Genomic DNA, 22,762 nt, shown 5'->3' with positions numbered 1-22,762 from the left:
CGCACCACCAGCCTCTTGAGGTGGCGTCCAATCCGCGACGGTGTCTGACTGCGCGTAGACTGCTGGGAAGTGTGGTCGCTAAGGCATCCTGTCACTCACGCCCTGTGTTAATTTCCTGCGCATTTCGTTGTTGTTGTTGTTGTTGTTTTTCAAAACCGAGGGCGGAGTTGCCAATCTGCCATTTGCAGACCCAGATTAGAACGCTTACCTTTATTGGTAATTCTTTGCCTTTGTTACAAAGGCCTTAAAAGAGTACAGTTTGTGTTCACTGACACGATGTAAAACGTCACGTGTAACCCAGTTTTAAGAGAACTAAGGTTAGTTGACCGACTATTGCATTATTGGACTCTAGATAGTTTGGGCTAAGTGCTTTAGAAATACCTATTTTCATTTTTATAATCTATGAGATGGTTATTAAACCCAGTTTGCAGGTGAGGAAAATGAGGTTTGTGGAAGTTAAAAGAATTCTTTAAAAAAATTTTTTTTTCTTTAGAAGTAATCTCTATATCCAACATGGGGCTGAACTCACAACCCTGAGGTCAAGAGTCATGTGCTCTTCTGACTGAGCCAGCCAGGCACTCTGAAATTAAGAGAATTCTTGAAGGCAGATCTTCAGAGTGTCATTTGATTGATATTCTCCAATCTAAGGCACAGGCTCATGAAAGTCATTTTCCAGGGTTAATTTAACAGTTAGTAGTTGGATGTCTAATAGCATCTCAAAATTACAGTCAAAACTCACCATCATCCCCTTCACAGCCCTTCTCATAAATGGCAACTCCTTACTTCCAGTTACTCAGGACAAAAACCCTGGAGTCAGTCATCTAGGTCTTTTCTCCCTTGCACCCAATCTATTAGTAAATCCTGTTGACTATCTTCCAAATGTAAATTTAGCATCTGACCACTTCTAGACTGCTTCAACTGCTGTTCACCTAGTCAAAGCCATCATCAGTGACCTTGTCTGAGAGACAGTAGGTCACACAGAGTTAATAGTAGTGGAACTGGGATTTGAATTAATAAACTTGATTTCAGAGTCCATGCCCTCAGCTACTAATGTAAGCTCCAGAAGGGCAGGGACTTGTGTCTGTTTAGTTCATTCACTACTGTATCTATCCCCAGTGTCTCTACTGATACCTGGTACATGGTATGTACACAATAGATATTTGTTGACAAACAAATAAATCCACTACCAAAGCTAAATGTGTAATATTTGGGGTGGAATAAGGCAAGGGTTCTTGGGTAATTAAAAGAGGTATTTTGGCCTGGGACTGGTCAGAGAGACGGTGGTATTCCAGTGCCATTTAGTTAGCATAATTTGCCCTTTGGCATTATTTATAGAGATATTTTAGTGGAACTGTTTTTTCAGGTCACATATACACACATGAAAAATTAGGGGCACCTGGCTGACTCAGTCAGTGGAGAATGTGATTCTTAATTTCTGGTTTGTAGGTTTGAGTTCCACATTGGGTGTGGAGATTACTTTTAAAAAAGTATTAAAAGTTAGACCATGACAAGGCAGATATCAGTTATAGAAAACTGCACCCATGTTCTTTGGATAAGAGATCTTCAAAGAGTAAGTAAAAGGATGTTGGTGAGTAGATTCCAAGCCAGAAGCTTCAAATATACTGTAAAACCTTTTTTGTGGAAAAGCATCTAGGAAACATGTTCTTTAAATATGTTTTAACTATGGGTTATCTGGAAACTCTGGGTAATCAAAAAACCTAACAACAGATGGAAAGGTAGAAATTTCTGATTTTGGAACAATGGGTAACATAGCTTTCTTTCCTTCTTCCTCTCTCCTCTGTATCTATCTATCTATCTGTATTGGTTCAGGCTGCTATAAACACCACAGACTGGGTAGCTTATAAACAACAAAAAAAATATTTTTCAACAGTTCTGGAGGCTGGGAAGTGCAAGCAGGGGCCAGCATGGTCAAATGAAGGTCCTTTTCTGGGTCGCAGACTTCTTGTTGTATCCTCACATGGTAGAAGGGACTAGGAAGCTCTGTGGGATCTCTTTTACAAGAGCACTAATCCCATATATAATGACTCCATCTTCATGAACTTAATAATTTTCCAAAGTCCTCACCTACTAATACCATTACCTTTGGGGGTTAGGATTTCAATGTATGAATTTGGTGAGGGGAGGGGACACATGCAGATCATTGTGGTATCTACACACACACACACACACCTTTTCACACATATGTACATATTTATATATAGTGTCAAAGTCACAGGGGAAGAGTAGATATATGTAAAACTTCCATCACCAGATAAAAGTAAAAGTATGTGACCACGGGACTCAAATATGTGTTCAATGAAATTTAAAAGTTAAACATAGGGGCACTTGGGTGGCTCAGTAGGTTAAGTGCTTGATTCTTGATCTCAGCTCAGGTCTCGATCTCAGGGTTGTGGGTTCAAGCCCCGCATTAGGCTCCACGCTGTGTGTGGAGCCTACTTAAAAAAAGAAGATATAAAAGTTAAACATAGAGAAAGGTAAACCCCAAAATGGATGATGTAGATGCCACGAATCCAGAACCTGCTAGACTTAATGGCCGCTAGCACTTGACTGCCTCATTCCCAAAGCAGTTCAACAAGCACTTCTGAGTATCCCTGAGGTGCTTGCTGGATTGGGCTCATTACCTGCCATAAAAGCTGTATGGCTGTTCATAAATGGTACATAATCATCCTTAAACTTGAAGAAGTTGCCTAGAAAAAAAAGATGGACTCCATCCAGAAGGAAGTGCCACCCTCCCAAATTCTCTGGTAGCTTATCTTTTTTGTGGACACTGCCCATTTGAGCTCCAGAGCAGTGCCCCCAACGGCCTGTCTGGCAGCTGATGTGGGTCTGGAAAAGTTTAACAAGTTCCCAGCTAATAAAGAAACAAAGACAATAGTTATTGTTTAAGATTTTATTCTTAAATAATCTCCACACCCAACATGGGGCTCAAACCCACAACCTGAGATCAAGTTGCATGCTCCAAATAAGCCAGCCAGGCACCCGTTTCTTGTTTTAAATAAAGCCACATATGTTCAATATAGAGCAAAGTCCTTTAAGACTGCTTTTCCCAATGTTCTGAAGTAAGAAAAAAAAAAACAAAAAACAGTTCTCAGGGTACTTGGGTGGCTCAGTCAGCTGAGCGTCTGACTCCTGGTTTCTGCTCAGGTCATGATCTTACAGTTTGTGGGATTGAGCCCTGCGTCAGGCTCTGCGCTGACAACATGGGGCCTGCTTGGGATTCTCTCGCTCTGCTCCTCCTCTGTTCAAACACATGCACACTCCCTCCCTCTCTCAAAATAAATTAAGTAAATATGAGAAAAAAAGTTACCTTAATGAAATAATGATCTTTTTTCCTTAATTCTCCACAACTTGGCAAAAGAAAAAAACTAGTTAACATATTTTGATCTCAGGCTACTCCAGAATAAGTAGACTTATGTGAGAACTCTTGCCTATACCAAGAAACTGATTTGTCAAGAGATGGGCTTTGATAAACTGACAAGAGATATGCAATCCAAACTGGATTCAACTAGTATTATTCATGAGGCATTATTCTCTCATCTATTGGGTGCCTACTGTTGTTAGACCCTAGGAATAGAGTATTAAAGAAAATTACCCAAGATCTTGCCCTTATGTAGCTGGCATCCTGATCAAAGGCTCAGGGAACTGCCCAGAGACATTGTAGGGTGACAGACACACCTTTCACATCCATTATTACTTTTGATCAATACCCAAAGTACTGCCTTAAAAATATATGGAATACTTTACACCTTATTTCCAATAGCAGTATTTCCCTTAAAGTGGCAAAATAAAGCTAGAAAACAAAACCAGACAAAGTCTGAGGTCTGAGCTTAAACACTTTCTTCAGGGAAGATGCTATCAGTAGCTTGCTGTACTCATTCTCTCATGTCAGTAATTGCTCAGTGTCAATCTTCCTCAGTACACTGATTCCCACAGGCACAAAGACCAACACTGACCTTGCTATAAGCCCCAGTGACAAGCAGAGTAGGCTCTTAAAACATTCTTAGGGGCGCCTGGGTGGCTCAGTCGGGTGAGCGTCCTATTTTGGCTCAGGTCATGATCTCATGGTTTATGAGTTTGAATCCTGCATCGGGCTCTGTGCTGACGGCTCAGAGCCTGGAGCCTGCTTTGGATTCTGTCTCCCCCTCTCTCTGCCCCTCCCATGCTCATGCTCTGTCTCTTAATAATAAATGTTAAAAAAAAAAAAAAAAAAAAAAAAAAAAAAAAGAGGTGTCCAAAGATACTTCTTTGGAGAGTTTTAGCCATGGAGGGAAAGAAAATCTGGGATAGTGGTTGGAGGGTAGTGACAATTCTTTTTCCTGGCTGTTATTTTCCAGCCTCCACATCCTTTTGTCTGTTCAAAAACCAGTCTGGGATCTTATACTGGTGTGGATTCTGCATAATGGTGATTACACATTCCACTGATCTTCAGTGAGCTCTCCAACCCTCTTGGTGAGATCGATGTCTGCTTTCCTCAACACCACATGAGAATATCATGAGCCCCACACTCTTAACTGCAGGGATGGCAAAGGCTATTTTCTGCCACCCATCGATATTGGTGTTGAGTACTCACAAAATGTGCTGGAACTTCTCAGGGATCACTAGAGACACGGTGGTGGCTCCAGCGGCACCATGTAGGCCTCCCGTAGAAGAGTTGTTTTTTTTTTTAAAGTTTATTTATTTATTTTCAGAGAGAGAGTGAGAAGGGGAGGGGTAGAGAGAAAGGGAGAGAATCTCCTAGCATACAGCCAGATGTAGGGCTTGATCTCAAGAACTATGAGATCGTTACCTGAACTGAAATCAAGAGACAGAGGTTTAATCGACTGAGCCACCCAGGCGTCCCAGTGATAATCCTTACTATGCCAACTCATTGTGGTCATCGTACCTGTGATGCACTGAGCACCCAGCAGGTCCCCAGAAAAAGAACTGTCACACTGCCCCTATCCCAAAAATAGGGAAGTCAGAAGAGGACTTAATGAGGTGCTATTTCCACTAAATAGATACAGGAAGTAACTTTAAAAACCTGACAGTACTCACACAAGTTAAAGTTCAAAGGTCACAGCAACGCCTCCACTCACACTGACAGCAGGCCGTATCCCAGGGCTCATGGTAGCACTTGCTGCCATTTAAATGTCACCTCAAATGGGCTGCACCAAGGCACACTCTCTCTCCTACCATAAGCCCCACCCCCCCCCATCTATGGGAGAAAAATATAACAACCAAAAAAATCACATTGAAAAAAAGTTTATTTAAAAAAGTTCTAGCAGCAAGAACAGTAACAAAACAAAAGGAGACGGACAAACAAAACAAGAAGGAGGTTGTGTCCTATGGGACTTGCCTCTCCTCCATTCTTTAATCTAGTTCTTTATACCGAGCAAACATGACTCTTCGCACAGCGTCTCGGTAAGTCTCGTTGGACTGTCTCTTGCTGGTTCTTCCTGGAGCCCCTACACTGGGCCCCCTCATCCGGCCTTCAGTCTGTAACACAAAGACAAACAATGAAGTAAGCTCTATGAATTAATTAGCCTCAGGGCTGGCCTTTGATCACAAGCATTTCTGGACCAGTAAAGAACAGTATATAGGAGAATTTTTTAGAATGTTCAATTAATTAAAAAAAAAAAAACACCCAAAGATGAATAAGGAGGGCAGTGGAGCTATGGCCTCAGGATACAGGATTCAATACCAGACATAGGGGAAACCAGTCTCCTATCTCCTATAGCTGGTGTTTCAGAGGGGAACCAAATGAACACAAAATGGGCAATGTTCCCTCCTATCACCTTTTCTCTCTTCTCTTTCTGAAATATGAGGGGCAAAGCCCTTCATGGGAACAGAACTAACTTCATGCTCCTTAAATTGTAGCCATTTTAACTCCTCTGATGACAATGCCTCTCAGAGATGCTTCTGTACTTTTTATTATGGGTTCCCTGGTTCTTTTCACCACACGATCTGTCAGTCTCAAACTGCCTGATTCCCATACTTTCCATCTTACTCCATGTAAGAGTAAGATGAGCCCCATTCCCACTCCCAACCAAACTACAAAGGGCCCAGAATGCCTAGTTAGAATCCAGCAATCAAGACTGATGGGCTCCTTCAGCTCTCGTGTCCTTCACCAGCAGTGGAGAAAGCCTAGCTAAAAGGCAAAGACAGCTCCAAGCCAAAGTGAGAGAAAGTATATTCCAGGTTCATGCCACCCCCAACAAGATGGAAACCATTTCACCTCCTCTGCTGAAGCCAATCCAGGATGGCCATATCCAAGGCCTGCCCCCTTCCTCCAGCCAGTGGTCTGTTGGACACAGCCTCCTTTGTTGCTACTGTCAATACCTTCTTTACCAACAGGTTTACGATCACTGTAAAAGCAGCAGAAATACTTAGACACCAACACTTACAAAGTGACCATTTGTGAGCCTAATAGAAACCTCTGTCCTCTTGATTCAGATTTGCTTCCTCTTAAGTATTTTAAACAATATTTTTGTGCCTACTGTCTATGCAACAGGGTTTGTCCTGGGGATGTACAGAGATGACCAAGACCTGACCCTGTTCATGGGGAAGGATATAAGGAGGATAGTATGTCCACAGATGCTTATAACACATTGAAGAGCTCAGCCATGGATGTGGCACCAGGAGATATCTCCTATGGAAACAGCAGAGAAAACACAAACTCTGAAGGTGTATCACCAAAAATGATGAATTTCAACAAGAAGGCACATCTGAACGGACCAAAAGCATGAGAGGAAAGGAGGCCACAAGTAAGAAGTGAAAGAATACAATTTGTCCAGGAGAGGAGAAGTAGCCTTGAACGTCATGCTCAATCATGACTCTGGACTGCATCCTTCAGGTAAAAACAAAAAACAAAACAAAACAAAACAACACAACACCCGAACTCTAAGCCTCCCTCTAAGCAAGGTATACCTTCACAAAAAAAGTGTGTTTTAGAGATTTCTGTTCATAAAGATGGTTTTGGTGGCAGGGTAGAGAGTACACTGAGGATTGAAGAACAGAGATTGAGAGTAAGGAGTCTAGTTTGGAGGTGAGCTAGAAAGGGGGACAAAGCTTAATTAGGGATGTGGCCAGTAACAACATAGGGGATAAAGGAGTAAGACTGGGTCAGACCAGGTAGACCAGGATGCAGTGACGTTACTACTCTGAAAAAGGAACACAGCAGGTTTAGCAAGGCTGGAGTATGATATATGATACAATACTGAGTAATTGTTTAATGTGAAGACCCTAAGAGGTCTCTAAAAGAACATGCCCAGGAGGTAAATACAAAGGGTAATTTTGCACCCAGAAACCTGAACGGCCTTGGGATGGAGTCACAGGACCTGTTAGCCTGTTAGTGATGGCTGAGGTTTTGGGTACCTCAGACCGTCCACGTCAAGAGGGTGGGGCAACAAGAATAAAAGTATTGAGGGCAGAGTCCTGGAGAAGATCTGGAATTTCCCAGAAAACCAAGAGAAGCAGGAGAGAAGACTAAGAAGGAAGAGAACCTGTAGAATGTGGTATGATTGGTGCCAGAATACAAAAGGGTGTCCTCCTGCACCCAGCCCAACTAACTCAGAGCTAAGGTGCTCTTCCTTCTCCTAATGGACCCCTTTACCATTGCCTTAGCCCAGTATATTTCAAATTGTGGAGAATGACCTAATAGGGTGTTACATTGATTAAGTGGTCCTTCCTTAGCATTTCCTAAGAACGCAAACAGAAAAAACTAGAATAAAAATATCAGAGTTTTATTACATACAGTAAAGAAATATTTTTTAAATAAAGTTTATTTAAAATTTATTTTGAGAGAGAGAGAGAGAGACAGAGAGAGAGGGAGGGAGGGAGGGAGGGAGGGAGGGAGGGAGAAAGAGAATCCCAAGCAGGCTCCACAGTGTCAGCATGGAGCCTGACGCGGGGGCTTGAATTCATGAACCATGAGACCATGACCTGAGCCAAAATCAAGAGTAGGCCACTTGACTGAGCCACCCAGGTGCCCCTAGGAAGTATTTTTCATGAAGATTTCTTTTTCAGGTACTTACACACACATGATTATTGGGCCATGATTAAATAAATCTCTTACTGTGGGTGGTCAGCAAATAAGTGGAATGCCAGAGCCCCAGACCACATCAACTCTTCTCTGGAGCCTTTCTCCATCAGTGATCTTCCCCATTCTCATGTTCATAACCTACCCTGGCTATTAGCTCTTTCACCTACCAACACATATACCTGTTCAAGTCTCACCAGAACAATGCCCTGCTTAAAATCATTTCATAACCTCCCACAGCCCTAAGGCAAAGTCTGAGCATGGTGTTCAAGGAGTATGAACTTCATGAACTGGCCTCTGTCTACTGAGCCAGCCTCATCTGTCACTCAGCCATATATCCCCAGTGTCCAGTTCCATCAAGCTACTTTCTTTTTTTTTTTTAATTTTTAAAATGTTTATTTACTTTTGAGAGGTGGAGAGACAGAGCAGGAGTGGAGGTGGGGAGCAGAGAGAGAGGGAGATAAAGAATCCGAAGAGGCTCCAGGCTCTGAGCTGTCAGCACAGAGCCCGATGCATGGCTCAAACCCACAAACTGCGAGATCATGACCTGAGCTGAAGTTGGCCACTTAACCAACTAAGGCACCCAGGCGCCCCTCCATCAAGCTACTTTCATCCACAGTGTAGGCAGTTTCCTCCAACTGAAATGCCCGTTCCTTCTCCACTGGATTTCTATGTCTGCCGTACAAGACACAGCATCACCTAAACCTTCCTTGTCCTACGTTCAGTTGGTCAAGGATAATATATGTCTTGTCCACCTGAGTATTCCTGGCGCTTAGTGCAGTACCTGTACACAATGGGTTATCAACAAATTCTACATAACTCTGGGCTCACGACTCAGGACTATCAGACTAGAAACAAGCACATGAATCTAGAGATCATGTACGTCTATCAGCAGCCGACTATCCATTCAGTGCCTATGTGTGAGAATGGAGGTTCCCTAGAGAAAAAGCCTGAGACGGTGACGTTCTTATCAGGTCCATAGGAGGCATAGCATTACTGATGAGGAGAGAAAGAGTTACCAGCCATGGCCACTCCAGCCCTGGCTTCAAGCAGCTAAGCAGCCAGGCATCTTCCATGAAAACATACATATTTCCCGAGTAAAGCCAGGTGGTCAGAGGCTGGAGTGAACCTTATGCTCAAGGAGTTCAGACAGAATCTGCTCCCACTAACCTCAGTTACCCCTAAAAGAAAAAGCAGCACAGCTGGAGAAAGATGGTTTCACCATTAGGCCTTGCGGCCTAGGCTGAGTGAAAAGTTCCCGGCTTACCTGTCAGTTTCCCTGGAGTATTTAATTCGCTTCCTTTCTGGAGAGTCAAAAGATTGGAGCTTTTCCCTGCGATCATTTCCTCTTTCTTTAAACCTTCCCTGTTGGTAAGCAGAATAAAAGATCTGAGATTTCCATCTAAGGGGGTTGGGTAGTGGGGAAGCTTCACTTTACTCCTGATATTCCTTCTTTTTTTTTAATTTTTTTTTTTTAATGTTTATTTATTTTTGAGACAGAGCATGAACGGGGGAGGGTCAGAGAGAGGGAGACACAGAATCTGAAACAGGATCCAGGCTCTGAGCTGTCAGCACAGAGCCCGACGCGGGGCTCGAACCCACGGACCGTGAGATCATGACCTGAGCCGAGGTCGGCCGCTTAACCAACTGAGCCACCCAGGCGCCCCTCCTGATATTCCTTCTAATGTGAAGGGAGTTCAACTGGTAACTCCTGGAATCTCTTGCTACTTCAAATACTCTTCTTGAGAAGCAGTGGCTTCTCCAACTGGTAAATTTGAGAAGAATGAGCTACTGTGCTTGACTCACAGCTGTGTTTTCCTCTTCTGAGGAGGTGCTCTCCAGTAGAACTCCAAAGGAGGATTCCTAATGGTCACATAAGACCTGGCCCGGTCAGTGAAGCCTGCGGCTGTGTAGGTGAGTCTGCCTAATTATGTGATCTAGGCAGCAAGTCCATTTAGCTCTAAACTAAACTACTTCCTCCAACCTAGCCTCTAATAGTAAAAGATGTCATTTCAGCAGCCCTATCCAACACTCCTTCATTGATTTTAAAAGCTGTGCAGGAAAGAAATGCATTTATTTGACCTATCTGGAGACCCTAAACTAACACCACTTTTAAAAAATAGACTAAGATATAATTTATAAACAATGAACTGCACCCATTTTAATGTAGTTTGAGGAGTTTTTTTTTTTTTTTTTAGTACTTATTTTTGAGGGGGGGGAGAGAGAGAGACAGAGAGAGAGAGAGAGCGAGAGCGAGTGCGCGTGAGTGGGGGAGGGGCAGAGAGAGAGGGAGACAGAATCTGAAACAGGCTCCAGGCTCAGAGCTGTTAGCACAGAGCCTGATGCGGGGCTCAAACCCACAGATCACGAGATCATGACCTGAGCCAAAATGAAGAGTCTACATTCAAGTGACTGAGCCACTCCCAGTTTGAGCAGTTCTGATAAATGTATATACCATCTTTTAGGGCCTCTTCATTCTGTGTCTTCAGCACAGCCTACAAATTCCACACCAGAAAGTATAAAGGGTTGGGGTCAAGGGAGTAACAGGTCACCAAAGCTTACCTCCTGTTCCCTCCTTTCTAGATAGGCTAGTTCCTGCTCAGACTGTTTTATCTTCCGATGGATTTCCAGGTTTTGCTGAGAAGAGAAAAAGTTCTAGGAGTACAGGTCTAGAAAAAGTGGCCCTAGAAAGTGTTTCTAGGCCTTTCCCAATAGCTGCTTTAGGACTGTGGCTCCTTTTTCACTGACCAACTCTCCTGAATGATCAGTGTACTCTGCAAGCAACAATTCTTAGCTAGACTGGCTTTAGGCTCACCAATGAGACCCCAAGTTCAATTGCTGGCTTGTCACACAGATTAGTTATGTGGTGTGGCACGAGAGACCTTATTCTACTACTCTCCAAAACACAGAAAACACAAATCTGGGTTATATGGTAAAAATTACGACAGAGGGGAATCTGAGCACACCAGTAAAGAAAATGAAATGCCAACAAGTGCTCTGCCTAATACCACCTGCCCCCCACCACCATTCTCAGGCACTATTCACTTTTTCAAACCCTCAGAGAAATATGAAAAGGAGAACCCAAGCTCCTAAAGGAACAAACAGACTGCTCTGAGAGTCCTGTATTCCTTGAGGGTCCCCCACGTCTTAAGCATGGCTCTACTACACAATACCCTCGGGCACATATAAGAAACTTGAGGTGTCCAGAGCATCTCTTGTATGGACAGGGTATTCTTTGCACTGGGATCACTATAAGGAAAGGAAAAAGTACTACAGTCCACTTTCCACGGTCCCAGGGTCAGTTCACCAGACTTCTGGCTCCTCTTTCCTGACATTAGGCATTTAATATCATTTTCATTAGACAGCTTAAATTTATTTTTATTTTTAAAAAAATGATTTACCCTTTTATTTTTTTTAAAAATTATGCCCAATATCGCTTGGACTCACGAACCCAAGATCAAAAGTCACATGCTCTACCCAACTGAGCCAGCCAAGAACCCCCAGAGAGCTGGAATTTAAATGCGTCAGTCTCATGACTCAGAATTCTAGAAAGGCAAAGGGACTTGGGAAGTAATCTGTTGCAGGGAGTGTCAGGAGCCTCTCACCCCCATAGAAACTCTGCAGAGCCTCCACTGAGGCAGCTGGGAGAAGAGGTGTGCTTATTACTAAAAGCAAAGTTTCTCAGCTTTTAGCTACATAAGACTTTGGGTTTTATACTAAGGGAAAGTTGAAATCCAATCTCCTCACTGGCTCTAGCAAATCTGCTAGAGAAGGAGTGTGAAATAAATCACCCTATACTGAAAACACGGGTCTGTCTATGGGCTTTCTTTGTCCAGAATTTGGCTCCTTGGTCAGTACATCTAAATGGGAAGACTGCAGGGGAGGGCCAGTGTATGTCAGTTTAGCACCCTAACAACAGATGTGCCATGATTTATAGGTGTTTTACCACATGAAGAGGTGGCAGAATGTGACCCACCTTTAGGGAAAATTGCACAGTATCAGAGCTAGACAGAACCAGGTGAAGCACCAAGTATCACAGAAGAGAAGGGGATTATCTGAGGTCCAATTGTTAGCTTAATGGAAGAGCTAAGATGAGAAACTCAGCCAGTTAGTTTCCTACTCCACGACCCCCTCTCCTCCTGTCTTCAGTGCAGCCTCTGTGTTTGGTGTCCCAATCCCAGCCATGCTGCTTGCCTTGGGTCTACAAAGTGAGGTTTTGGAAGGTGAGCACAGCCTTAATGCAGAGCAACTCGTAACAAAAGGTGGAGGAACAATTCATTTTGAAATTGGGCTGTGATGCTCATTGATAGTAAGAGTCCAAAGTCTGAAAGGTCAGAGCCCCTTCCCCATACCTTGTGCAGGTCTGAGAGCTGCTGGTGTTTGATCAGAACTTCTTTGTTGGGAAACTGCCTTCTGCAGAGCAGACAAGCCAGTTTATTCCAATCAGTGAGTTTGTCTTCTTCGTTCTCCTTCTTGGTCAGTTCCTCCCTTTGTGGGGGCTGTGCTGTGCGGGGCTGTGGAGGAGGGGTCTGTTCCTCCTCCTCTTCCTCTTCGTAGTCACTGTCTCCTCCATATTCACCCAGGAGGCCAATGAGTGGGTTTATCACCTTAGGCTGGAAAGAGAAGGCCAGAGATTAAGACTAACTTCAATCTATATTGTGGGGCCTGTTTTCTGAATATTCCAGTATGGGTATATCTCATTTCTTCTTTTAGTTTGAATAATGAACAGTGGGCTCAAAATAGGCCCACTGACCGCACTGCTCCTTCCCAGATGGAAGGCAACATGGTTTAAGCTTGACTTTTCTCCTTGATCACTGAGATAAAACCACAAAGGTTCCGTTAGAGGTGACTCTAGCAACAAACAGTGAAGAGAAAGAAGGGAAAGGGGAACTGACATAAACATGGAAGTTACGAGTTACAAAGAGGAAGAGATAGCAACAACCCCCAAGTCACTGTAACCCATGCAGAAAAGGAAAGATAAACTTTATTAAGGCTATAGTAACCCCTATAGCAAAAGGGATTTAGCAGGAGGATTAAAAAAGCAAATGAAGGATAAACTCTCAGGTAGACAGCTCCTGAGTGATGCAAAGGCAAAGGCAAAGGCAAAGGCAAAGGCAAAAGCATGGATAGGACTGATGCTACAATGAACTGTACTAGTAATACGGTGCAGGAAAAGAATATATACCAGTAGTTTATAGGAACTATGAAATAATGATGCATGATCAGTGGCCTATGATCAATCAAAATAAAAGTAAAGCATGGCCACTATTGTTATATATTTACATTTAACCAGAATCATCTGCAATTGGAGGAGACCATCACTTTAATGCATCTAAAAAAATGGGTACCAAGTTTAGAACTGTTCACTTTGGCCAGGCAGGCAAACTGTCAAAATGACCATACATGCATTCCCCATCTGCGATTCTTATGCAGCACCAAAAAGGCAGGAAAAAATGGAGCCAGGGAAATGGGTTTCCTGGGTCATTTAGAAAAGAAGAATTAACAAGACCAAGATTATAACTTAAAAAGGGCCAGGTCCTCCCTTGGTCTGGTGGGAATGGCACAGGGTACAAAGAAAGAGGACAGATAAACTGCCTCTGATTCTCCAGTTATATCCCTATTAGCAGATAGGAACATTTATCTCATGCTCATATTCAAGAAAAGTCCTTGTTTGTGAGACAGAGGGAACAAAAGGACCAACACCAAAGTGAGGCATCAGCCTCTGAACTTCCTTTCTCATATGGAACCAGCCCCAGCCTCTCAGCCCAGGGCCTTGGCTTAGTCTTACTGGTGGAGGACTCTCTTCTTTCTTCACAGTGGGAGGCAGGGGCTTCTTAAAGACGTCCTCTGGGGGGGCTGTCCCCTCACTGGCATTTTCCTGAAACTGATCAAACCCATGATAATTCTTATGATACTCATAAAAGCTGGTTAAGAGTTAACCCTGTTGAAATTAGTCAGATTTTCCAAACCTCCTAATTTGTGAAGTATCTGTAATGTTGCTATAATGCTTTCAAAATAAAAAAGCCTTTAAAAACATAACATTCAGTGTATATGGAGTGGTCACTATATGTCAGGAACCAGATGAGGCATTTTTATGCACTGTCATCCTTAGCCTTTACTACAACCCTCCAGATAGGCATTAATATCCTCATTTTACAAATGATTGGGAATACTGTTAGAAAGAATAAGTGCCAAAGCAGAAGTCTAGGTTCTCAGAAACACACACATACTTTCTCTCTCTGTCTGTATCTCTAGATAAACAACCAGCAGTATTAGAAGGGGAAAATAAAGGTAAGTTATGAATTGAACCACAAGCGAACTCATCATTTTCACTAATGCTTAACTGGTGCCAGGGCAAATCAATAGAATTCTTTTGAAACTAATCTGGCTCTATGTCAGGAGACACAAAAATGTTCAACATCTTCCATTTTGAAAATTTATCCTAAGGAAGTAATTTAGAAGGAGAAATAAAATACTAACTAAATGATGCATATTACAACAGAATAAGACTAAAAAGAAGAGACAAATTATGCAGGAACGATGAAGAAAATGATGGTACAGTTTTACTGTGAGTTTTTTTACCATACAGGCATTAAAATAATAAAGAGTATTATAGAACCAGGGAAAAGCTACTTACGATCAAATATAAACTGAGCAGAGAACACAAACTGGTAGCCTTACCACAATTAGACCTACAGAAACATCAAGCACTGAAGAGGGGGAACAGGAGAGTGAAACTGTGCGGAGCCCAGGTGTTAGGATTTGAACTCAGCCACTTCGTTCTACCAGCCATGATTTTTATGACTGTGAAAGAGTTACCCACTGCCTATAAAAAGGCAAGTGGATTACTGGCATTTTTTTGGTCACTTGTCTCTTCAACCCCAGATTTCCTCTAGGACTCCTTCATTTGAATCTGTAATTATCTGGTAAAGAGCAGATTCAAAAGCCCTCTTACCCTTGTCACTCCTCGGTCTTTTTTCTCCTTGCCATCTCTTTTAGATGCCTCCTTCTTGCTACTTGACTTTCCTTGAATGGTGGATTTCTTTTCCTTGATCTCCTCTTCTTCAGGTGACCCAGGGTCCTGGGGCACATAGACTTCTTGCTGCGATACGGTTACAAACTGTTAAGTCTGCAGAATGTCTCACTTTCCCGGTTAATTCTAGGTCTAAGGAGCAAGTTTCCTTCTAGGGGAAAGAATGGCTCTCTTCCTCACAAGCCTAAGAAGAGACCACATCAAACAATCTAGAAACTCTCTCCAGGGGCCAGGACACATCCAGACCACTCACTGTCCATTTTTCCAAGAGCAGCACTGTTCTTACCTATAATGCCACAAAGCATTGCTTTTCCATATAGGCAACAGTTAACAGAAAGGTCACCATCTTTAAATCCTGAATGAACACAACTCAATAAATACAACATGATATAACATGTGGACTCTAAAAGACACCCGACTAGACATGAGGTACAGACAATGTAACAGAGCAGCTGCCAGGAATGGAGAAATAGTGAAACTTCTATAAATTTCAACATTGTCACTTTTCATGTAATGAGCAACCAGAAAATCCGGGGAAAAAAATCTTCACAGTAACAAATTACAGGTACTTTTCTCCAAAGAATCAGTGACCAAGTAAACCAACCAAAAACTCACCTGAGTGTTGGGGTCATAATAAGTGCCTGCCAAAGGGTCATAATAGTAGCCAGTAGCAGAATCATATATGTAGCAGTCAGATGATGCTAGTGGGAACAAAACCAAGCCAATGTCAGTTACTCCTTGTCCAGTGAAGCCCTTGCTGGGAACTTACCAAGAACAACCCAAGAATGGGGTTGGCCAACCCAAACAGGTGCAGAACCCATAGATGGTGCTCTCTCTGAAGGAGCACCCCAGTCAACAGTATCTCTTGCTAACTTTGTGACTACAAAGATTTCAGTTAATGAGTAGTCAAGCCAAAAAGACCAAAAGAAATAAAACAAGTCACTTACACTGTTGTCCTTGTCGATTTGTATCTGAAGACCAGTCTGAATTTCTGCCTCCTCCTCTCCTATCTCGGAAATACTTTTTACCCTATCACAGAAAGGCAAGTTAAAATTATGGAACTTCTGATAGCTCTCAGAGTACTCCCCAACTGCTGACGCCTACCTGATAGTAGTGCATGTGGTCAGAATGGTCCCCAGAATCATTTCTGTAACAAATAATACAACAGGTCTTGAGTCTGCTACCAAAAAAATCCCTGAGGACTGCCTACAGATTTGCCAAGAAACGTTCTTTCCCCCATTTTGCAGGGAAAGCTACCAACCCAGACAGCAAGCAGGCCTGGCAGTATGGAGGCTCCTACAAAGCCACTGCTGAAGCAAAAGAGCAAAGGAAGTGAGGGTGCTAGAGCAAGATCTGCTCCATCCCTGTAAGCCTGCCTCTCCAACGCAGCCACTTCCCAGTTACCACTCCTGGGGCAAGATAAATATAGGAGTAAAGAGGAATTACGTTTCCTAGTACTGTGGGAGTATATGAACAGGGCCAGGGAAGTGGGGCGTCAGGACATCATTTTCTTAGGATTCCAAGGGGCAAGGATATATCAAGATTTTTCCGCACATCCAAGACAGTATCATCATTTGAGACCCAAAGATACCAGGCAGTGAAGAGGAAAGGGACTAAAGTATCTAGTAGTGCTATTTAAGGGGGAGAAAAAAAAATCTAGAGTCAGAATAAGGCAAGCTTCAGAAAAAGAAAACACGCATACGTATCTGAAGCAACCCATATCAGAAGATACCATGTCTTACTATCTCTGCCTTTTATCAGTTTCCTCCCAAAAACCTGAGTAGGGGAATCACAAAGGAGGCCCACTCCTCTGCCTTACCTTCGTTTTCCAGTGGCCAAGTTTACAGCTACCATCTTCCCATCGATACTAAATGGCGGATCAAGGTTCTGTAAGATCTTCACTACACGAAGAGCTTCCTGGGGAACCAAAGATACATTTCAGCACAGGGAGAGAGAAAAGGCCATGTCCTCTGAAAGAGAACTGAACATGGATTTTCCTTCTCAAAAGAAAAATGTACTGAACATTATGTTCTGGTCATAACTGTAATAGTAAGAGCACACTGGCAAAAACAGGCAAGTCTTGATGAAGTGTTGATCAGAATAGTGGTCACAGTAGACACCAGTTTCTCTGGTATTGATATCAGAAATTCAAATTCAAATTCTCTTCTGCAATTGTCATTGCATCAGATCCAGTTTACAAAGTCCCTTATGATTTCTGAGCATGAAATCTAAGAAATACCAATGATTTTCATTACTACCTTCACAATATTAGATAGAAGGCCCCACAACTAAAAATTCAAACCACAAGAATCTATTAAAGCAACATTTTGAGGAAAAGAGGGAACTGTCCTATTACCATCAAATATAAGACCATCTATGGCTAAGCAAAACAAATTTCAGAAACAAGAAAATTCACTAAATCTTGAAAGGTTCAGTACATAGGTAACATAAGAACGTAGTTACTTGTGAGGAATCTATCTATCTATCCATCCATCCATCCATCCATCCATCCATCCAGAGTGCGCCAGTGGGCGCACGTGAACAGGGAAGGGGCAGACAGCGAGAGAGAGAGAGACTCCCAAGCAGGCTTTGTGCTGATGCAGGGCTTGAACTTACGATCTGGGAGATCATGACCTGAGCCAAAATCAAGAGTCAGACGCTTAACTGACTGAGCCACCCAGGCACCCCAGTTCTCATGTTATTTTAATTGGACATTGTAAATGCCATAAAACAAAACCAGATTTGGAAAAACATTCAAGAATTCTAACTTTAAAAGGATAGTCCCTTCATCTGAGTGAGCATTAAACCCAAAGGAAAGAACAAGGGGGGTTGTGATGACAGATAGTACATGAGTATTCCAACGATAAAGAAGCCCCTCAAATATCCTTAAGGATTCTATAGCCAGCTGTCCCTTGGCTATTCCAAAGCAGAGCAAACTTACCGCATGGGAGTCAAGGTCAATAAAGCCGTAAGTGTGGCCCATGGGGCCGGTTCTGTTCTTGATGATACGGACATTGGCAGTAGTAAGGCGGACGTAGGGCTCTAGCACTTCCACTATGACCTCAGGTGGAGTAGACCGATAGATGCGTTTTAGCATGATTGCTGAACGAACCATGCACAAATGGGAAAGGAGCAAAGAAAGAGAAAGGTTAATTTTCAAAGCCCTCAAAGCCCGATTGTCTTTTTAAAAAAATGTTTGTTTCATTTCATTTTTTGAGAGAGAGAGAGCATGAGCAGAAGAGGGACAGAGAGAGAGAGAGAGACACCCACACACACAGAATCTGAAGCATGTTCCAGGTTCTGAGCTGTCAGCACAGAGCCTGATGCGGGGCTCAAACCCATGAACTTGATCACGACTGAGCTGAAGTTGGACACTTAACTGATTGAGCCATCCAGGTGCCCCTAAAAATGTTTGTTTTTGAGAGACAGAGCGCGCATGTGCACGCATGCACACACACGTGAGCAGGGGAGGGGCAGAGAGAAAGGGGGACAAAGGATCAGAAGTGGGCTCTGTCCTGACAGCAGAAAGCCAGATGCGAGGCTCTGACTCCTGAACTGTGAGATCATGACCTGAGCTGAGGTCGAAAGCTTTAATTGACTGAGCCACCCAGGTGCCCTTGATTGTTCTTTTTACACTACAGATGCCATTCTGCTCTAGCAAGGCTGATTCTATAAAACAACGTTGGTCATATACTTCAAACGTTTCTTCACCAATACTCAGAAATTTGAATAGCAACTTGCTATTTGGAGGATATAGATTCCTTTGACTGGTATGGCAAGGCCTGCAGAAAGCAAGAGCCTCCACCATAAGGTGAGCAGTTTTAATAGGGTGTGGGAAAGAGCTGGTCCCCAGCCACAAAACAGACCATCTAAATTCCAACTGAGGTAGTCAAAATCTAGTACACCCCCTGACAAACCACTTACTTTTGCTCTCCCCATCCTGGCGTGTCTCCCCAGACCATGGCTCCTTCTCTCGGTCTCTTCGGAAGGTAAGCCCTTCCCTTCGAGAAGGAGGCAGGTATCTTTCTGCTTCTCTCTTTTGATGTCCCAAGCGTGGTTCTTGTCCTTCTTCCCGCTTTTTGGGTTCAGATTCTTTATCACCTGACCTTGGAGACTGGTTGGGTTGTTTTTCTGATGCTGCTGGTATGGATGTTTTCTGAGGCTGAGGATAGGTTACTAATTCTTGCTTGGCCTCTGTCACTAGAGGAACAGAAACAGAAAGAGAATCTCCAGCAGGTTTCATCCAAAAAACACTACTGTTGTGATTCCTCCTTACCTGCCACCAAATACTCATATTGGAATGCTTTTAACAGTCTTAGAAATACCTATAAAAAAGCCCTCTAACAGATTTTAAACAAGGCTAATGAGTCCGCATATGTTATACTTCAAAGAAACCACACAATTATTGAAAAAATTTCATCTTATGAGTTCTCTATTACTTTCCAAACATTTAAATATAAGAAATCCTTCATGAGACTCCGGGCCTGAATACTAAAACCAATGATAAGAATACATTTGGCAACAAAATTACCAGAGATATGATTATTGCCAGAAGTTTGGTAGAAACATATTTTCCAAATGTTTATGTCTAGGAGCCTTGCTTCTTCCAGTGTTATGATACTATGACAGCTGCTTCAAATTCTCCAAGACCATGGGTGGGCCCCCTCTTCTCTAGGAAGTTAACAGAACTACCTGAATATGGCTCATTCACATGCAAATAATTATAATGAGCAAATGTCCTTCAAAATATAACTGATTCACTTCAAATCTCTTTCTATAGCAGGACAATTAGTCCAATTAACTAGGAGCATAGTTTTGCAATTAATTCAGTCTTGGAGGGTTCACAGAAAGTCACGTGGCTCAAAAAAAGACATTCTATAGGAGCAATATAGACTGCTTAATAGCAGTGACAGGCAATTAGCGAATACCTGCTTTACACATTTCCAGGTTAAAGTCGTCTCAGCCCTCTCGGTGGTATGGTACCCAAGGATTTTTATAAACCATCCTTTCATTTGTTAGAATATATGGAGAAAGAAATCTTTCTTGAGGGAAAAAACACAATTTTGCCTAATCTGAAGTAATACAAGTTAAAAAATCTCAGTTATTTACTCACCTTCTCAGAGGTTGGTTTGGTCTCTACAGCATGTAGGGCCTTCCTTAAAAGATTTTCAGAACAGCTGATTCACAGTCCTCATCAGGGAGCAAACTCTCCACTACAGCTCAAAATCCCAGCTAAGAAACTCTTTGAGGCATTTAAGTTCTAAACTTGGAACCAACAGGTCCTTCAGAAGGCTACCTGGATCCATACACTGAACTGTATTTTATGGTCACGCCCTAGCTCTCCTGAAGGGGTAATATCAGAAACAGGCACATAACAGTCACCACTATAGGACTGTTGCTACAGATGCCCTTGACAGACTCCTGGGGGTTGTCTAACTAAAGGTTCTCTGCAGAAATTTACTTTAAAGTTCAGGGACTGAGAAGCTATTAGGTTTATCCTTCTATAAAAACAACATACACTCTCAATCCTATTTTCTCTTGTTCATATTTTTACTGTTATCTTAACAAATATTTTTCTGTTGAAGATTCTGAAATGTTTAGGTAGAGTGTAAATAAGAACAGCATTTCGATAAAAATGATTCGCAATAACTTCAAAGCAGTGGGGGTAAGGGTCACATGCTTAGGACTAATGCTGCGTGGACTCTTTCTCAACTTAACATCCTTAACTGTACTCTAAACAGCACTACTACTGACCTCTAGTCAGCTGCTCACTTAGCCCCCTCAGTGTGAGGATCCTGCAAACCCAGCTCTTTCCCTGGTGGACCTCTGACATCCAGTATCATTTAGAAACGGGTCACATGAAGGCAGAGATCACAATGCACTTTGAAGGGCTTTACAGATCAACTTGTATTTAGGGATGACCACTCTTTAAAGTCAAAGAGAACATGAAGTTTGTTTTGCTCAGTACACAAAACAGAAGCCACCACCACCACCTCTGCCACCACTCACCTTCCCTTGGGCACTTGCAGAGTGAACATGAAGATCGGTACCCAGCTACGCTGGCCTTACACTGCATGGGAAAGGGAAAGACTTTAAATTTGACCCAAGGCATTTTTAAAAATCTTATGTATATTGAACACAACAGTACCTGCCAAACATGAAAGAAAGAAACCATATCCCAGGTCACCATAAAGCCTAACAAATCTGACTTCCCCCCCATTCACCAGAGCAGGCAGACAGAATCTGGTGAGCTGCTGTTTGAGAGCTGCCTTCCAACAGGGCACCTAGCTCTGGAGCAGCCCCAAATGCTTTTGCCCAGAACAAAGACTTCTATAGGAAATAAACTTAACTAAGAAAATTGGACTGTTAGGGACGCCTGGGTGGCTCAGTCGGTTAAGCATCCGACTCTTGGTTTTGGCTCAGGTCCTGATCTCACACAGTTCATGAGTTCGAGCACCGCATCAGGCTCTGTGCTGACAGCACGGAACCTGCTTGGGATTTCTCTATCCCTCTCTGTCTCTGCCCATCCTCAGCTTCCTCTGTCAAAAAACTAAATAAACATTAAGACAATTTTTAAAAATTAAAAAAAAAAAACAAAAGAAAAGAAAACTGGCTGTTAAATGGTTTATAGAATACTACTGCCTCAAAGCCATTGCCATTCAGTCTGCATCCAACATTTCATTCTGAACTGCTTATGACAGCCCCAACCAGGCTTGGCTGGAACTGAGAATTCATTTATCAATTCCCCTTAGTCAAACACTGATTTTAAAAAGGGGCAACAAAACAGGAGGAACATACTGAAGCAATGTGAATGTAGTTCTTCTTGTCTGAACCTATGAATAAAAAGTTAAGCACATTGCCCAACCCCAAAGACCCTGAACTTTTGCCAATGAGCTTCTAAGTAGTATGAGGACAGAGCTGACCGGCAGGAAACCAAAGAGCAGGAACCATGAAGAAAATGCTGCTATTTGAGCAGGGCCTTGTAGGGCAAGTAAGGAATGCCAGATGGAGGAGAGAACAATAATCACAGAAGCAGAAACTAGTGAGTAAACAGCACACACCAGGTATCAGGCCTGTTTCACACATCGTCACTTAAATGATTTGGACAACTATTATCTCCTCATTTTGTAGAAGATGAAACTGAGGCTTGGAGAGGGTAAGTAACTCGAGTAAAGTCATTATAATTGATTATTTTGTTGTTCCCGTCTCTGTGTCAGAGCCCCTGCCTACTGTCAAGTGACTGTGGTACCTCTCTGCAACATGACTGCCCTCCCCTCTCTATTGTCACCTTTGGCCAACAGTGTGAGTGGGCCTGGCAGAAGCTCTAAGAGTCATCGCTTTGTGAGAACGAGCTTCTCATTCTCTCCCTCAGCCACGGGGAGAGCAATACCACATTGGGACTGCTCCATCCACCTGCATCCCAGAAAGAGAGGCTGTGGAGAACTGAAATAATGACCCATAGCTCCAAACATGTAATTCAAAGTAAGAATATGTGGGGCGCCTGGGTGGCTCAGTCAGTTAAGCGTCTGACTTCAGCTCAGATCATGATCTCGCAGTTGATGAGTTCGAGCCTCACGTTGGGCTCTGTGCTGACAGCTCAGAGCCTGGAGCCTGTTTCAGATTCTGTGTCTCTGTCTCTGCCTCTCTCCTGTTCACGCTCTGTCTCTCAAAAATAAAACAAACATTAAAAA

General features: G+C 42.9%; 1 protein-coding gene and 1 long non-coding RNA gene across 13 annotated transcripts in view; one reads left to right on the top strand and one right to left on the bottom strand.

Annotated features, from left to right (window-relative positions):
- The first annotated feature begins 84 nt into the window (after positions 1-84).
- LOC122214371 overlaps positions 85-22,762 on the top strand; it is a 33,902-nt gene continuing 11,224 nt past the window's right edge. Inside the window, exons 1-2 of the long non-coding RNA XR_006199845.1 lie at positions 85-317; positions 6,512-6,853. This is a non-coding gene — a long non-coding RNA (uncharacterized LOC122214371). The remainder of the gene's footprint in view (positions 318-6,511; positions 6,854-22,762) is intronic.
- The window catches only part of RBM6 (RNA binding motif protein 6), a 104,911-nt gene continuing 87,418 nt past the window's right edge, over positions 5,270-22,762 (bottom strand). For all 12 annotated transcript variants that reach the window (XM_042929422.1, XM_042929424.1, XM_042929430.1 and 9 more), the window contains 14 exons: positions 21,081-21,141; positions 18,996-19,271; positions 18,013-18,173; positions 16,891-16,988; positions 16,176-16,218; positions 16,019-16,100; positions 15,687-15,772; positions 14,994-15,140; positions 13,827-13,922; positions 12,391-12,651; positions 10,601-10,675; positions 9,306-9,403; positions 6,236-6,365; positions 5,270-5,496 (listed from right to left, as the gene is read on the bottom strand). In XM_042929422.1, the coding sequence (XP_042785356.1) occupies positions 5,371-5,496; positions 6,236-6,365; positions 9,306-9,403; positions 10,601-10,675; positions 12,391-12,651; positions 13,827-13,922; positions 14,994-15,140; positions 15,687-15,772; positions 16,019-16,100; positions 16,176-16,218; positions 16,891-16,988; positions 18,013-18,173; positions 18,996-19,271; positions 21,081-21,141 (1,740 nt within the window). In that variant the 3' untranslated portion in view covers positions 5,270-5,370. The remainder of the gene's footprint in view (positions 5,497-6,235; positions 6,366-9,305; positions 9,404-10,600; positions 10,676-12,390; positions 12,652-13,826; positions 13,923-14,993; positions 15,141-15,686; positions 15,773-16,018; positions 16,101-16,175; positions 16,219-16,890; positions 16,989-18,012; positions 18,174-18,995; positions 19,272-21,080; positions 21,142-22,762) is intronic.

This window comes from Panthera leo, chromosome A2 (assembly GCF_018350215.1).
Source record: "Panthera leo isolate Ple1 chromosome A2, P.leo_Ple1_pat1.1, whole genome shotgun sequence".
Classification (NCBI taxonomy): Eukaryota; Metazoa; Chordata; class Mammalia; order Carnivora; family Felidae; genus Panthera; species Panthera leo.
Note: the sequence above shows the minus strand (reverse complement) of the source record. Positions and strands in the feature narration are given on the sequence as shown.